The 15,419-nt window shown below is 25.9% G+C and overlaps 1 protein-coding gene across 1 annotated transcript; it reads right to left on the bottom strand.

Moving 5' to 3' along the window:
* Positions 1 to 7,025, bottom strand: LOC113560396 (troponin C). The gene is made up of 5 exons (XM_026966248.1): positions 6,896 to 7,025; positions 6,429 to 6,456; positions 1,767 to 1,910; positions 1,447 to 1,698; positions 1 to 386 (listed from the first exon to the last, which is right to left on the bottom strand). Exons 1-5 carry the CDS (start codon positions 6,896 to 6,898, stop codon positions 358 to 360), a joined length of 456 nt encoding a protein of 151 aa, XP_026822049.1. The 5' UTR covers positions 6,899 to 7,025; the 3' UTR covers positions 1 to 357.
* Positions 7,026 to 15,419: the final 8,394 nt, after the last annotated feature.

Below are 15,419 nucleotides of genomic sequence, written 5' to 3'. Positions count from 1 at the left end.
GAACATGATTGTAATTCTTATTTTTTTTTAACAACAATAAATTAGTCACAGTTTATTTATAATAATGGTATTTGTTTCATCCAATTGTTATAACAAGTGATGTCTATCTGAAGAGATTTTCTCCAGTTTCACTAATCGAAAATTTATATCACGTAGCATGATTAGTTAAAACTTAATATTTTATTATCTTTTGTATTTTATAAATATAATTTTTAAGTATGTTAAATTTGGTAGAAGATTATGTGATTTATATAAAAAAATTCTGTTTTTGTACAAAATAAATAACATGCTCTGAAAGGTGTTGACTGACGAACCCATTTCTCGAATGACTCCAGTTTGGTACACCATCAGATTTCCTTATTCTCCAGTCATCATTTCCATGAATTCTAAAAAAAAGTTTTAATGCACATTTAATACTTATTTTAGACTAATATTGCATTTAAATTCACTAAAAACTAAACTATTGATTATTAAAGTATAAAAATTTGTTTTAAATACATTTAACAGTTACTTTTTTGCTTATATTACAGTAAAATATTATAAAAGTAATTTTGATTTTGAAAGTAATTTATTTTGATATTTTAATAGTTCAATCAATTTATCAACAAAGTATTATTATTTTTATGGCGACAACTCAAAACCTAAACTATATATCCATCTGGAATTTTTAAATTATTTATTTTATATTTTTTAAATGTTTATTGCATATTTTAAAATTGTATAGTGATGTATTAATGTTAATACATAACCCGGTCATATTTAATTAAGTATTACTGCAAACAATTAGAATATTTGTTTATTTTGCATGTTTAAGTTTTTTAATTTATTTAAAGTAAAATAATTATTTTTATACCAAAAAATGTAACTGGTTTTCATTATATTATGTAGTTAGATCAAATAAGTGAAATACGGACAAATTTCACAGGGAAATACATTTATGTTGTTATAGATTCCTTTGTAACTTTATGAATAATAAATGTATATCTATAAATGTACTCTATATTAATTCTTCACACAAACACAATATGAAGAAAATATTAAAATTTAAAATACTTTCTATATGATTTGATATATGTTAAGTGCTAACAATAGATATTGTAACATACAATGCTTACATTGTAGATATGTAACTTCCTTTTTGGTTATAGCTTAATAGCTTATAGTTGTAAGGGAAACAAATTTTCCAAACAATAGTGAGAGTTAAAAATGAAAGTATACTTAGGATAGACAATCATGATTGAAATCTATTATTGTATATTGGTATAAATTAATTTAAAAGTATGTTTTGTATGTTAATAATAATTCATTTTATTGAGAATGTGGGTTGAGATTTTATTGAGGGGCTTTAAAATTTACATTTCTGGATTTATATAATAAATTTATATTATTCTACTGAATAAATAAAAATATGCAAGTCTACAGCACATGAAGCCTTTATAAACTTACCATCAAAATCTACTGTTCCAGAACCATCAGAATCAATTTCGTCAATCATCATGTCCAATTCTTCGTTGGTCAGCTGATCATCAAGCTCTCTCAAAATTTCTTTCAGGCATGATGTAGGAATATAACCATTTCCTTCTTTGTCGTACAACCTGAAAGCTTCACGGAGTTCTTTTTGCATGGCTTCATCGTCTTCTTCGACAATAAACTTAGCAGCCAATGTTACGAATTCGTCAAACTCCAAACGTCCAGATTCTTAAAATTTAATTTATTTAGAAATTGTGTTTAAAGACGAATTATTAAAAAGGAAAAAAAATATTTACTGTCTGCGTCAACTTCTTCAATAAGTTCGTCGAGAATCTTCTTGTTGAACGGCTGTCCCATAAGTCGTAAGATATCAGCAACCATGTCTGTGGGTATACTGCCAGATCGTTCGCGATCGAATGCATCGAAGGCTTTTCTGAGGACTAAATATTAACACTAATTAAACATTTTTTCTTTGAAATTTAATGTAGTAGACAGTAGTGATAAGTTTCAAAAATAAAGTTTCACAGTTTTCTTTACTACATATGCCCTTATTGATTTGAACAATTCAATTTTCGAATTAATACTAAATCTTCGAGGAATTAATACTGTTTTTTAATTAATAATATTTCAAAGACTTATCTACAAGTATCAGTTTCTAATATAATGATGGAAATAATAAATACTACGGAAGTAAATGTTGGTTGATTGTTATTTATGGTTATACAATTTTTTTAACAAATGTTTATTTTGTGCTACCGAGATATAGATTTTATTGTAAATTAAATACACTGCATATTTCATTTTTATAGAAATCATTTTTTAAATGAGTTTTTTTCTGTCAATAAAAGATATTACTATATGATAATATATTAACAACGGGTTCTTCGAAATTTGTAATTAACTATAAATTTTTTTAATACAATTAAATCTATAAGAACAAAATAATTTTCATTTTATAACAGCTATTTAAATAACATTGATAACTATATTAGTTCAAAGATATATTAAATCCTTAAGAAATATTAGTTTATTTTTCATAATCAATATAAAGCTTTTGAAGTTTACGTGAAAGTTATGACATTTAAGTTTCAAATGTTGATTGTGATGAGACTTAACAATTCTAGAATTCAAATATTTTTAGTCTACTGATCAATCCATGTTAATTTGTTAAACCATAAATTTATATTATACGTATTATATACATGTTTTTTCGAAATTCGAATGCTGAAGATAAATTCAATATAAATGTCAATAATCATTTAAATTTATAACGTATTCAAAATGAATGTCAACATTTTGGATTTAGATCAATGTTTACAAACATTAGTTCGTATTTAGCATATAACATTATCAATACATTCTTTGATATTGTAAAATACCTAAATAATATTGTTAAAAAATATAGTTGTAAACATGTGTATTAAATTTTAATCATAAATTCATAACATTAACATATAACAATAGTCAATATGATCTAACACGAAAAAACAATCGTAATTATAACTACTGATTCTATTATTTCAAGAACTGTACCTCATATTTTACGTGTTTTGGTGTATGATAATTGATAACAAAACATAACGTAACAATTTTTGACAATACAAAGTTTTAGGTAAATTAGATAGTAAAATGATTAAAATGGATTTTTAGGTATAAGTAAATGAAGTGGTATATTTAGGGTTAATAATCATTAATCACACTGTTTTTTTTATTGTTTAACATATTTTTATTAAAATATTCAAGCATATTAATACAATATATATAAATATATAATATATATATTATATATTATACTTAATACATAGGTACATAAATCTAAGTGATAAAAATATTTTATGACATAAATAAATTGATCAAACTAGTTTTATTTTAATTTTATAATTGGTCAAGTATAGATACTAATATTATAAATCTAATTTATTACAGTATTACCGAAATACAAACCATTTATAACGACACTACTTTTATACATTTTATCTCAAGTTAAAGATTTAAAAATATTGAAAAAAAAAACAAATGAAATGTATTACTTATTAGCGTAAGTTATATGAATCTTTATCAAAACAATACTATAATATTATACAATAAATTATGTTTTTCTTTTTATTATCATATAAGTATTGAATAAGTAGTGCATTTAGAAAGTTGTGGATCAATAGTTATCTATTTTTATTATTTGATGTGTAATTTAAAAAAAAAATAAGGAATGTTTTTACATTAACAATATGAATTAATTAACTGTTTGTAACTGAATGTTAACCTACTAAGTTCTAATAATATCCATTGTGGAAATAATAATAATTATAATAATATTTTTTAAGATAGGTTGAAAGGTACGTTATGAACGGTTTCTAATGAATTGATATATTTAACCTATCGTGATAAATTTGTATAACTACATTTATTATATATCTATAGAATTAATTAATTTTTTTTTATAATTATTTTAATGCCATACATTTAAGTATAAATACGTACCTACTTTAATTTTAATTCATCCGTATACAAAATTACAAAACTAAATGAATTTTGGAATATAATTTGACTAGTTAAACAATAAAAACGAATCTTAGTGATATCAAAACATATTTTTGTGAATGACTATCTAGCCTCTATAAGTTAATCTAAATTCTAAATACATGGAAGTATATTAATTAATAATAATAGTTAATAATCATTTTAAACCATGTGGATGCCATGCTTCTAAATGAGTCATTTTTTTCATTTTTAAATATAGGTCTAATAAATCTAACTATACAACGTTATGTATTTCAACTTAAAGCGACTAAATTACATGTTAAATGTTGCTATTTATTATATTTAATTATTAATATTATGGAATAATTAACAAATAAAAAATATAATGATTTATGGAATAAAAATTTAAGTTGGGATGTTCGTGAAATTAAAAATAATTTTACAATTTTACAAAATGGTGATAAATATTTTCAAAACATTTTAATTGTAAAAGCAGTATCTGATTAAGCAATACGTCGCAGGCATAAGTTATAGGTATATATATATTATGCAATTTGGTCGAATTGTTAAAATAACAAAAATAATCATATGATTGTAATTTAAAGTGGTAACAAGACAAGCAGGAATGCCAGGAACTCATTTGAGTAGGTAGCGCAAATTAGTGTAATCAAATAACGTTTGGATTAATGGAAAAAAACAAATAATATGAGGCATATCAATAATATGGTAAAAAAATATGTGGTTTTTTGAAACCGTTTACACCATAGTCGTATACTGGCTAATCGATAACCACCGTCAAAACCTGAGAATAACAAAAATAGAAACTGAATAACAAAAACATAGGTAATTGAATACGCACAAGTTTCTATTTTGTATTAAGAACTTTGGATAAATTATTTAATTTTCATTAAAATAATATTAATGGTTGGCATATTATTATATCTATTTGGTTTAAACTAATTTATAAAATTAATTATACTTATTACTTATAAACGTATATTAAATAATTATACGTATATAAGTAGGTATAGGTAACAAAATTTTAAACTTCAAAAATATTTTAAATGATTTCAATTTTAATATCGGGTTAGTTAAATTAAAAAACGTCTACCTCTATATATATTTATTAGATTATCTATTACTTTACTCGCTATGAATAATTAAATAGATTTGCAAAATACGTATGTACTTTAATAATTATAATTCTATTACAGTCAAATGTTTTTATATTTATATGTTGTATATTTTATCTAGATTTGTACACTATTATGTGTATGTATACATTATTATGTGGTGTATAGCGTATGTATGTTTTTATCCTTTATTCTAGAACAAAATATTGTAAAAGGTGTTTGATTCAAATTTAGTTTGACTACATGATGTATTTTAATATTTTATGATATAACTAGGAAATACAAGTAACCTAGGCAAATTATTATAATAAGAGCAATGCTAATTTTAGGTTGTGGTCATAACACACTCATTTAACTGATCCAGCGCTCAGCTATTATGGATGTGCCAACACTTGGTACGACTTGTGCCAAGAAGTTTATTATTATTATATTAATAAGCGTGTATATGAGTAAACGACACTAAAAGCTTATCGAGTGAGTGTATATAATTGGAAAAAGTCAAATTTGCACATGTAAAAAAAAGAACAGAAACCTAGATTAAAAATAGAACATAAGTATATCGTTCATAAAACTAAAAATTATAAATTAATATTCAGAGATAAATTCTTTGAAAATAATAATATTACTATCCAATTATATATATATATAATTCATATTAAATATAGTATGTTAAAATATTATTATATAGTATAATATTATTTACAAGACAAAGTTAATTATTTTTTCAAATATAATATATGATTAGTATGTGCATATTATTATTAAAAAAAAAAAAAAACTATTGCTTGATTATTTACACAAAGTAGATTTATTTTTATAATTTTTTATGTCTTCAATTTAGTATTTATCTAATTAAATAAAGTGATTAAATATTTATTACTTACGTTATATAACAATTATTAAGCACCGTAAGCGTGTATATCTATTATTCAGTTCAGTGCTATAGATACTTAAAACTCGGAAATATTATAAAATAATAATATACGTGAATATAGGTAAAATAGAAGCTATTTATATTAGAGTATTTTTTTTGTCAGTAAAACTACATCTGTAACGACAAAGAAAACAATATTTATACATTATAAACGCTAAGAAGTAAAAATTGAAATGCATGTAACCAATTACAAAATATGATTATATAAAGTATATAATCGAAATCTTCTCTATTTAATAAATCATTTCTTTATACTGAACAATCCGTTTATAATTAATTATTATATAAATAGTAGTTGATAATATGTTTTAATTTTTTTTTTGTTTCGAAAATTAATCATAGAAGATAGAACGAAGAAGAGAAAAAATGAACACGGCACATGACGTTCACAAATAACGCGTAGGTATAGTTACCTGAGATTTGTTCTGGCGGTAAATCTTCCTACAAAATAAATAACAAAAAACAAATTATAGATTTCAGCCAAGAACATTTTATACGCATGTACATAGGTGTAAATAGGTGTAAATAGTAGAAGAGATACTGAATGAAGATATTTATTTGGCAACTGAACACATACAATTGTAATTTTGAATCGAATTTCCAACGATTGGCAAAACAATAATTGTCTGCCAATGTGCCAATTTATCTTCGCTCAATATCTTGGCAGATGACAAAACTCATCCAGCAGGTAGAAACGACAATAATATATATGTATATACGTATACGTGTCTTTCTTTTTTTTTTTTTTGACACGAGCTAATAATTAAACAAACAACCATTTAATATAGTATGGTGAATTGCCAAAAAAATTTTCATTCATCGACGTATCTACGTAAACGATACAGAACACAACATCAAACATTATTCCTATTTTACTTACCATTTTTCAAACTAGGGAAATATACTTTAACAATCAACGGGAACGTTTCGAGGAAAAAAATGTGTCGTGCGTCCGCCGCTTGTGAACTGGAGAAGTTAGATTATTACACTGAATCGCAAGCCTGCACCCCCACTGTTTCTGAATTTTCTATCTCCGGGTCTGCGTATAATGTGCTCGCCGAAGTCGAGGAAAGGGACGATGTGAAAATAAAACCGATAAAATTAGAACTTTTGGAAGACGATCGTCTACAACACACTACAACACTGTATTGCCCGCGTGATGTACTCAATGGCATCATTTCAGATTAATACGCGCGTTTGGTATCCGATAACAAGTCTATATAATTTCTAAAAAAATTGCGTTACCTAACTTAAAAACAGATCGAAATTTTTATACTATGCACATAGTACATTAATCTGATGAACCGTCCAAAATCCATAAAAATAAAAATATCCGATTTCCTATTGTCGGTATGCCGTTTTGCATTACGGGAACCGCGAAAATTATTTCCAACTATTCATATTATACGCATTACTTGAATAGGGTTTTTTAAATGTTATTATCAGTAATAGATAGTAATAGGAAATAGGTAGTAACTGTAAAATAGATATTTCAATGTCGCCGGTAAAGTTTTACACCGGTTTATATAACTTGCTTATTAAATATCCAGAACACTGAATAGATACTAATGAAAAACTATTAACCTTTCACATAACATTGAATTACAAATTATATATCGGACAACAACATAAGGTATACACCTTATAACTGTTTTTGTATAATACGTAAAAAAAAACAAAATGTATAAAACATTTTTTACACAACGTAAAATAAAATAATAATTGCGTGTGTCCTTTGACTTATTTAATGATCAATATTGGTATTAATCGCTATGATTATATTTATTTATTTATAAAGTATTTTAAAATAAATTGTTAAAAGTATTTGTATGACAAATACTTAAAAAGTCAAAACAATTATATTTTTAAAAGAAATTGGAATTGAAAAGAGTCGGGATGATGAAAATATAAAATAGGAACATTTCCATAAAATCATATCGTTATAATAGATATGAGGCCAAGTTTTGCGGGTGGCAGTATTACTAAGACTTAATGCGGCAAAGATATACATAAAACAGTTCGCAGAATGTTTATACGATTTAATAATAGATTCTGTGGACTAAACATAATATCCCACACAAACCCATTTAGTCTATGTTGCACTCACGAATTTCACACTGACACCATTTCGTCCTTAAAATATTATTTTAATTAACAATATATACAACTACAATTTTTACTAAAACACGCCTCTAACACTCGTATAATATAGTATAGGTATTATCTGATCTTTTGATTGATTTAAGTTTAATAGACTTAAACATATTATTGGTATAATAAATTATAATGTGTACTTTATATTTGTCTAATACAACATAAACAAGCAAAATATGTTTAAGGTAAATACACCGCATGTTGAAATCAATGAATTATAATACTTAGATAATATATTTAGGTACATTTTTTTTTAATCTCATCAAAGTATTGTTAGTTGTTACATTAAAAATAATATTTTTAAAAGTTATAAGTTAAACTTTTACATGTATTTTGTGGCATAAAATATGTCGTTAATACAATACAAATATAATATACAATACATATAATAGAAATTGTTTATAATTTATGTTGCCAGTTATAAACAAGTTATTTTGTTTATTACTTATTTTTGTAATTTAAACAGAAAACTAGAAAAGGAAAGAAAAACCTTAAACATCAGCTTTTCCTTAGTCTATTATTACGTCAGCAGGTCCGGTTGGAATGATCCTTAAGACATCTGTAAAACGTCTGTACTTTTAGGGAGGATTTTTTTAATAAAGAAGCAACACTTTTACAGATTTTCTATTTTTAAGATGTGTCCACACGAGTTCCAATTTTTCCTAATTATACATATACGTATCAATTATCGCGTCACGATGTAAATCTATCATTACATAAAACATGTCAAAATAACATCACGAATAAAGAAATGTATTAAAAAAATACGTTTGGGTAAAATGTTTTTATTTATTGTCTTACTTCCTTCGAGTATGCCACTAATGTAGCATTTTTACCATCCACAGATGAATAATATACATTACAGTTAACGAACTTCTTGTTTTATTTGTCAGACGGGTGTGGTACATTCGAATCCCACTAAGACTAATGGCTAATACTAGCTAGAGAGCTGGCTCCATTTGGCTGAATTTCATACAGCCGACATGATAAAAGGCCAAATTTACAATTTGATCAAAAAATAAATAAATCAGTAAATCAGTTGTTTTTAAGTTAAATGTACATATATTTATTGTATTGTATTAATATAAAATATGATAATTATAATAATTAAATAATATAGTATGAGTGAAATATAAAAATAAAATATTAATATTACAAAATATAAATATTTGTACATATACCTATTTTAATCTAAAAAAAATAATATTAACTAAAAAATTATGTAATATAGGAAATTGCAGAAAAATTTGTTATTTATATTAGTTCCTATTGGAGCATGAATCGTATAGGTATAATTGTAAACAAATATTTGGACCCGTTTTAAATGTTTCCAAGCACTGCACTAGAATTATTTTCCAGGGGGGCAGAGTGGGGCAAATATTTTTTTTTTTACATGGGCTAAGGTTTTTTCAGCAATCAATGTGGTTATTTAAATAAAATATAAATATTTTCGTATCATATAACATAACATAATATAGCTATTAGCTATATAGTACAAACTTTTGAATAGTTAAAAATGTTTTAAGAATAATGTCATATATTTTTTATGTACCTTATGTAAGAAAAATGTTAATCACAGACCTTCAACAACTATATTAACAATGATGTACAAAAATGACAATTTCTTTATTGCTTTAATATTACATACCTTCGTGAATGAATGATAATTCTTTTTTACTTACGTTTCATAAATATAAACTAAAATGATTGTGTTTAGTAATGAACAGAATTTGTTTGACTCAATTTTAATGCAATGATTTGGGATACATTTGTTTGTTTATTTTTATCCAGTTATTAGTACTCAATAAAGGTAATAATAAAAAAATAAAAGATTTTTTCCTTATTAGACAATACTAGTGGGTCAATCCATAGTAAAAAGACCAAAGATGTTATTTGTTCAAACTTCATTAATTTAATTATTACAATTTATAATAAATTCAATTTATTCCACTATTTATAATGTTTTATGACTCTATTATATATCGTACTTATTTTTCAGTGGGAGGGGGGACTGGCGAGGGGGCTTAACTGTTTTCTAGGGAGGCTAAAGCCCCCCCTTGCCCCCCCCTTGGCGCCGTGCCTGAATGTTTCATCCCTAATCCAGTGCGGAACATTAACCAGTTTATTTATTTTATTTTTTATAGAAAATATCAATATCTTTTTATTAGTAACTGAAATTTCTCTTAGTAAAAATTGATCACCATTTAAGCAATTTTTTTTAAATTATCAATAATATTTATTTCTTCTACACTACTTATTGACACTTGAGGCAAGAGTTTTCTTGCTCGTAATATTATTTTTCTTGTTCCTTCTACTGAAGGCATGTAAGGACGAGAAGTATTTGGAATTGTACAGTGAATATCTTGAATAATTTGAGACGGTTTTTTCTGAGTCAATTTAACTTTATCGTTTATATTTTCAATAGCTATTTCCATAATCGAGCGGTTCACCTCTGGCGCGTGATTATGCATAAGAACTTTATTATCTCCAATCACATGTTTTTTATTTAATAGAAATGTAACCATTCAAGCATTACAATTTTCAGAATTATTATTTTCTTTCTTATGACTACGGTTTTTACATTCCCAATAAAATATATTTTCACATTGCTTATTTTGATCATAACATAACCATTAAAAAATAGTTATTTAATATTTTTATTATTTTTATTTCAATTTGTCCCATTTAAAAAACCACACAATTCACGTGTATTATAATTATACTTAAATTACTACATGAGACAGTGAGAGTGTGAGACACGGCCATAGACATCGCGATGGACATTTCATAATCAATATCACAATAACTGTATTAAATGATCTAATCTTATCAATTGCCTACTTCATCAACGACCAAGTTAACTAATAGTACACCTGGCTATAATGCATTTTTCTTATTATTTACTATTTAGTTTGTTTCCAATTTGTCGGTCGATAATATGGTGATTTTTATTTTTATAATTCCAACATTTAACGGAAATTTTGCAAAGATAGAAAATAATTTATACAGTTGTATAATGTAGAATAATCGCATACATTTTCATCATAATATTTACCGTTGCATTTTTGGCACACGATTTAGTCACAGTTTCCAGTTTGTAGCTAAAAGCATGTCAGTCTGTAGATTTTTCGGCTCTTTGGCTATAAAAAGTTGTCGGCTAATTTGATTCGGCCCATTGTCCACCGCCCTGTCTGACAGCAATAGGATGGAAGTAGGAACAAATGATGAAACATAATATTATAGTGCGCAATTGATGGAAGTATTTTATGTATACTTCATTTCCCTTCACATCTACTAACTATTGCTCCTGTAGTGGCTGTAGTCCTGTAGCTTTATCCTGGGCCCTGGCTATAGCTGACCGGCGTAAACCAAATACGTTTATGTCTGTTTCTTGGCTATTTTTTTGTTAATTTATCAGATTATTATTATGCAACTAAACATTATGACCTATACTCTATGGGTACATGTTCCGTTTCTTACAGGATTATTTTATACATAAGTAGGTTGATATTGACGCGTATCGTGTTTAAATATTTAATCACTTTTAACTGTTACGCTTAAGCATCAACGTCACAGAGGACAAACGGCTAACAAGTTATAGGGTACAGTCTATACTCTAAACCACTAAGAATATTTTTGTATCGACCCGATTATTGTAGATATATCCATCAACCCAATACTGACGTCTAACGGGCTGCTTTAAAAAAGCGAAACATTTGCAGTAAGTGCTGCAGCAGCAAGACAGCCAGCGAACACACGCATCCTGCAACTTTAATCGTCGCTATTGTCCAAAATCAAATATTTGGTCTTATTTGCACGCGCTGTGTGTATAATTTTTATAGTGTTATTACTTATTACGCAAGTCTCTCGTGACATGTCATTGAACGAAGATAAATTATGTTTGTATAAATTTTATAAGCATTTAGTGTATAGATTAGGTACATTTTTAGGACACCACTGTACTACTGTAGTAAAACTCACACAAATACACTGAGTACTTATATTAGATACGACGAAACCGGTTCGGTCGGTTAGGTTAGCATAATATTGCATTTATTTTTATTAATCATACACCTAAGTAGGCATTAGTGCATTACGGTGCATATTATCCGCGATTAATCACAATATGATTCGTATAGTAATGACACAAAAAAAGTAAGTATATAAATATATAATGTTTGCACACAACGGGGTTCAACCACCCTCCATAGACACTTGACAAATATATAGATTATGCATCACTAACAGCTGAAGAAGTATTCGATGAATTGAATATAAAGTCTCGTAAACTTTTTTGATTTTGTTCTATGGTTTCTAGTCCTATATTTTATAAGCTAAATATTTAACACATATTTTGTTTGAAAAAAAATGTTAACCCCTCAATCCAAAATTCTTAAACACAACTCTAGTTGTTCGATACCTATCACGAATATTCATTTTTACGTCGTTTACATCTAAAATCACTTGTGCATGGTTAGATATTTATTTAAAATTAAGCGGCCCATGAAGAGTGCAAAAGTGTAAAATAGCAGTCCTTTGGAAAATTTAAAAATTTCTTTTTGTTTTCTATTTAAATTTTAGATTCTGATCGGAGTGATGAATGTATCGATTTTATAATAATGTATATACAATAATAACCTTGGTTTTTGTGTACCTGTGTATACTGTATACACGAATTGATAAAATGTATCGATTTTCAATATCGTGGAGGATGGTTTTGTATAGAAAATTGAATCTAGTTTGTACTTTAGAGAGATCAAAATTAAAAATTCCCAGTACTTTGTTGTTAAAAATTCATAAAAATTTTTGTTTTATATTATTATTTTTAAGTTTTGAAAATGTAATACAAGATCTCTTACAAGTAGTTAATATTGTTTTAGAACCATAAAATATAAAAAAAAATGTACCTATACAGACAATTATTTTTTAGATATTTCAAATTCAAATCTGGATGTAAGCACTTATTTAAATGATAAATAACGATATTGATTATTTTGTTATAATTTAAAAATATTATTTGAGGGAACTTAAAACTTTTTTCTTCTAACTTCTATGATAGTATTATCTATTTTTACTATTTTAAAGAATTTACATAATAAATTATGTATTAAAATGTAACATGAAATATTAAATCTGTATGATAATATTCCTCTATCTTCGGATATTCCTACACCTACTTATTAAGTGTACAGCTATACTCGTTTAATCTAACAAAAATATTAATAACAATAAATAAAACACTTAAATAGTTAATTTTGAATTTTAAGCGACTTGTAAATAAAAATGTCGATATTTTTTAGTTTAGGTAAACCAAATAATACCTACTAAAAATTAATAATAACGCGTCGATTATTTCTTAAATAATATAATAACACAGAAGGTGTAATAATTTAAAAAAAACTTTATAATTATTACTATTAATAATTAGTAAAAACATTTATATAATGGCGGAACAATCTACTTGATAATGTATTCAAGAGCACCTGCAAACATTTTTCTGATTTGGTCGTAGTGCCAATAATTTAAAATGTTACTCTCTCTCGTCTCCCTCCACAACTGTATCGAGAAAAATTCCTTTTTTATTATAGGTTGTCTACCATATTTATTATTGATTTTAGGATTTCTTTAAATTTTAAAATTTCAAATCAAATTTTATTTTATTACTTAAGAAGCTCCTATATCCGAGTTCTTCTGTTCTTCATCAATATTAATTTTTTTTTATAAATAAATATCCTTTTTATTAAAGAAATCCGTATAAGGCTATAAGGCAGGTTTTTAAGTTTTTTTTTTATCTTGCGAGAACTGAAAAACACGATGATGCTATAACAAAATGAATATTTATATTATAATTTATAAGTATATAATGAAAAATAAAATCTAAATGATCTTTTGATACTCTTAAGATTAAAAAGGTAGGAAAAAAGTAAAATATATTGAGAGAATCCTAATAATATTTTAAAAACCAAATTAAGTTCTATAGTCAAATGACTATCGTCGGTCAATCGTTAACCATTATATCCTTACCAAGGTTAATAAAAAGGTTTGTGTTGCAAACAACTAAATAACTGTTGGACACGCGTAAGTCATTACCTATATTAAAAAATGTATAATGTAATAAAAATATAATTCCTATTATTATATTTACGTAATTTGCACCATAAAATGTACCTCATTTTTACTATAACTATCATTTTTCACATTCAGCCCCTGATTGTATACACGATACACCTACCTAAAAATAATAAATTATTATAGTCGTATTTTTAATAATTATTCGTAGGTAGAAACTAAAAATATGCGTAAATGGTAAAATCGCCATGTTTATGACAATCGGATGCAACACCTATCGGCTAATGTTCGTAAAAATAATTAGTCATACTTTTGCGTCATTATTACAATAAAAACTCTTATACTTTATAGTTGTTTGTTTGCGATCTGCTTGAACATTGAACAACAAATGTCACGGTTTATTTTGTTACGTACCTAAGTGAGTCATGACTCATGAAGAATAATTATCGTCAATTGACACGCAAACCTATCGATTTAGCAAATCACCTTTATTTAATAAATTATTGGATATATCATTGATTATAAATACTAGTAGTATTTATAATCAATGGATACATCTACCGATAATTTGTTATGCATTTTACTGGCCAAGTTCCTTGAAAATATCTTTCAACGATATAATAGGAATTTGAAACGAAAGTATCCACTTATTGGCAATGTACCTACGTCTCGCCTGCAGTTTGTACGGTACATAAAAAAGGAAATAGAAAGGGATACCTGATAGGTAGAACGATGAACGGCAGAATATGTGCATGTCGAATTTAAAACTGAACCCAATTGCAGCGGAGAATAAATTCACTCAAAATAACTTGTCAAGGGCAAGGGCATGCCAACAATAGTTATTAGAAGTATTTTAATTATTAATACCTATAATACTATATTATTCTTGGCGGCACTCCAATGTGTGATCGAACAATATACCGTTTGATCTACTTAATATTAATAAGTAATAACTATTAGAATCTTTCGTGATATGATGGACCACGTATCATCGGTACAATTACTACAGATCTAAAATAAAATTGATGATATTACTATATTACTTATTATTAATATTTAAGAGGAGGCCACACTCGTGTGAATCTAACAAATGTACAATCTATATCAAATTTGCGATCAACCAAGGCTTAAAATATATCTGATTTAAAAGATTCAAAGTCAAGACTAAAACAGTTTAACTA

Source organism: Rhopalosiphum maidis, chromosome 1 (assembly GCF_003676215.2).
Source record: "Rhopalosiphum maidis isolate BTI-1 chromosome 1, ASM367621v3, whole genome shotgun sequence".
In the NCBI taxonomy this organism is placed as follows: domain Eukaryota; kingdom Metazoa; phylum Arthropoda; class Insecta; order Hemiptera; family Aphididae; genus Rhopalosiphum; species Rhopalosiphum maidis.
This window is presented reverse-complemented; position numbering and strand designations above follow the sequence as displayed.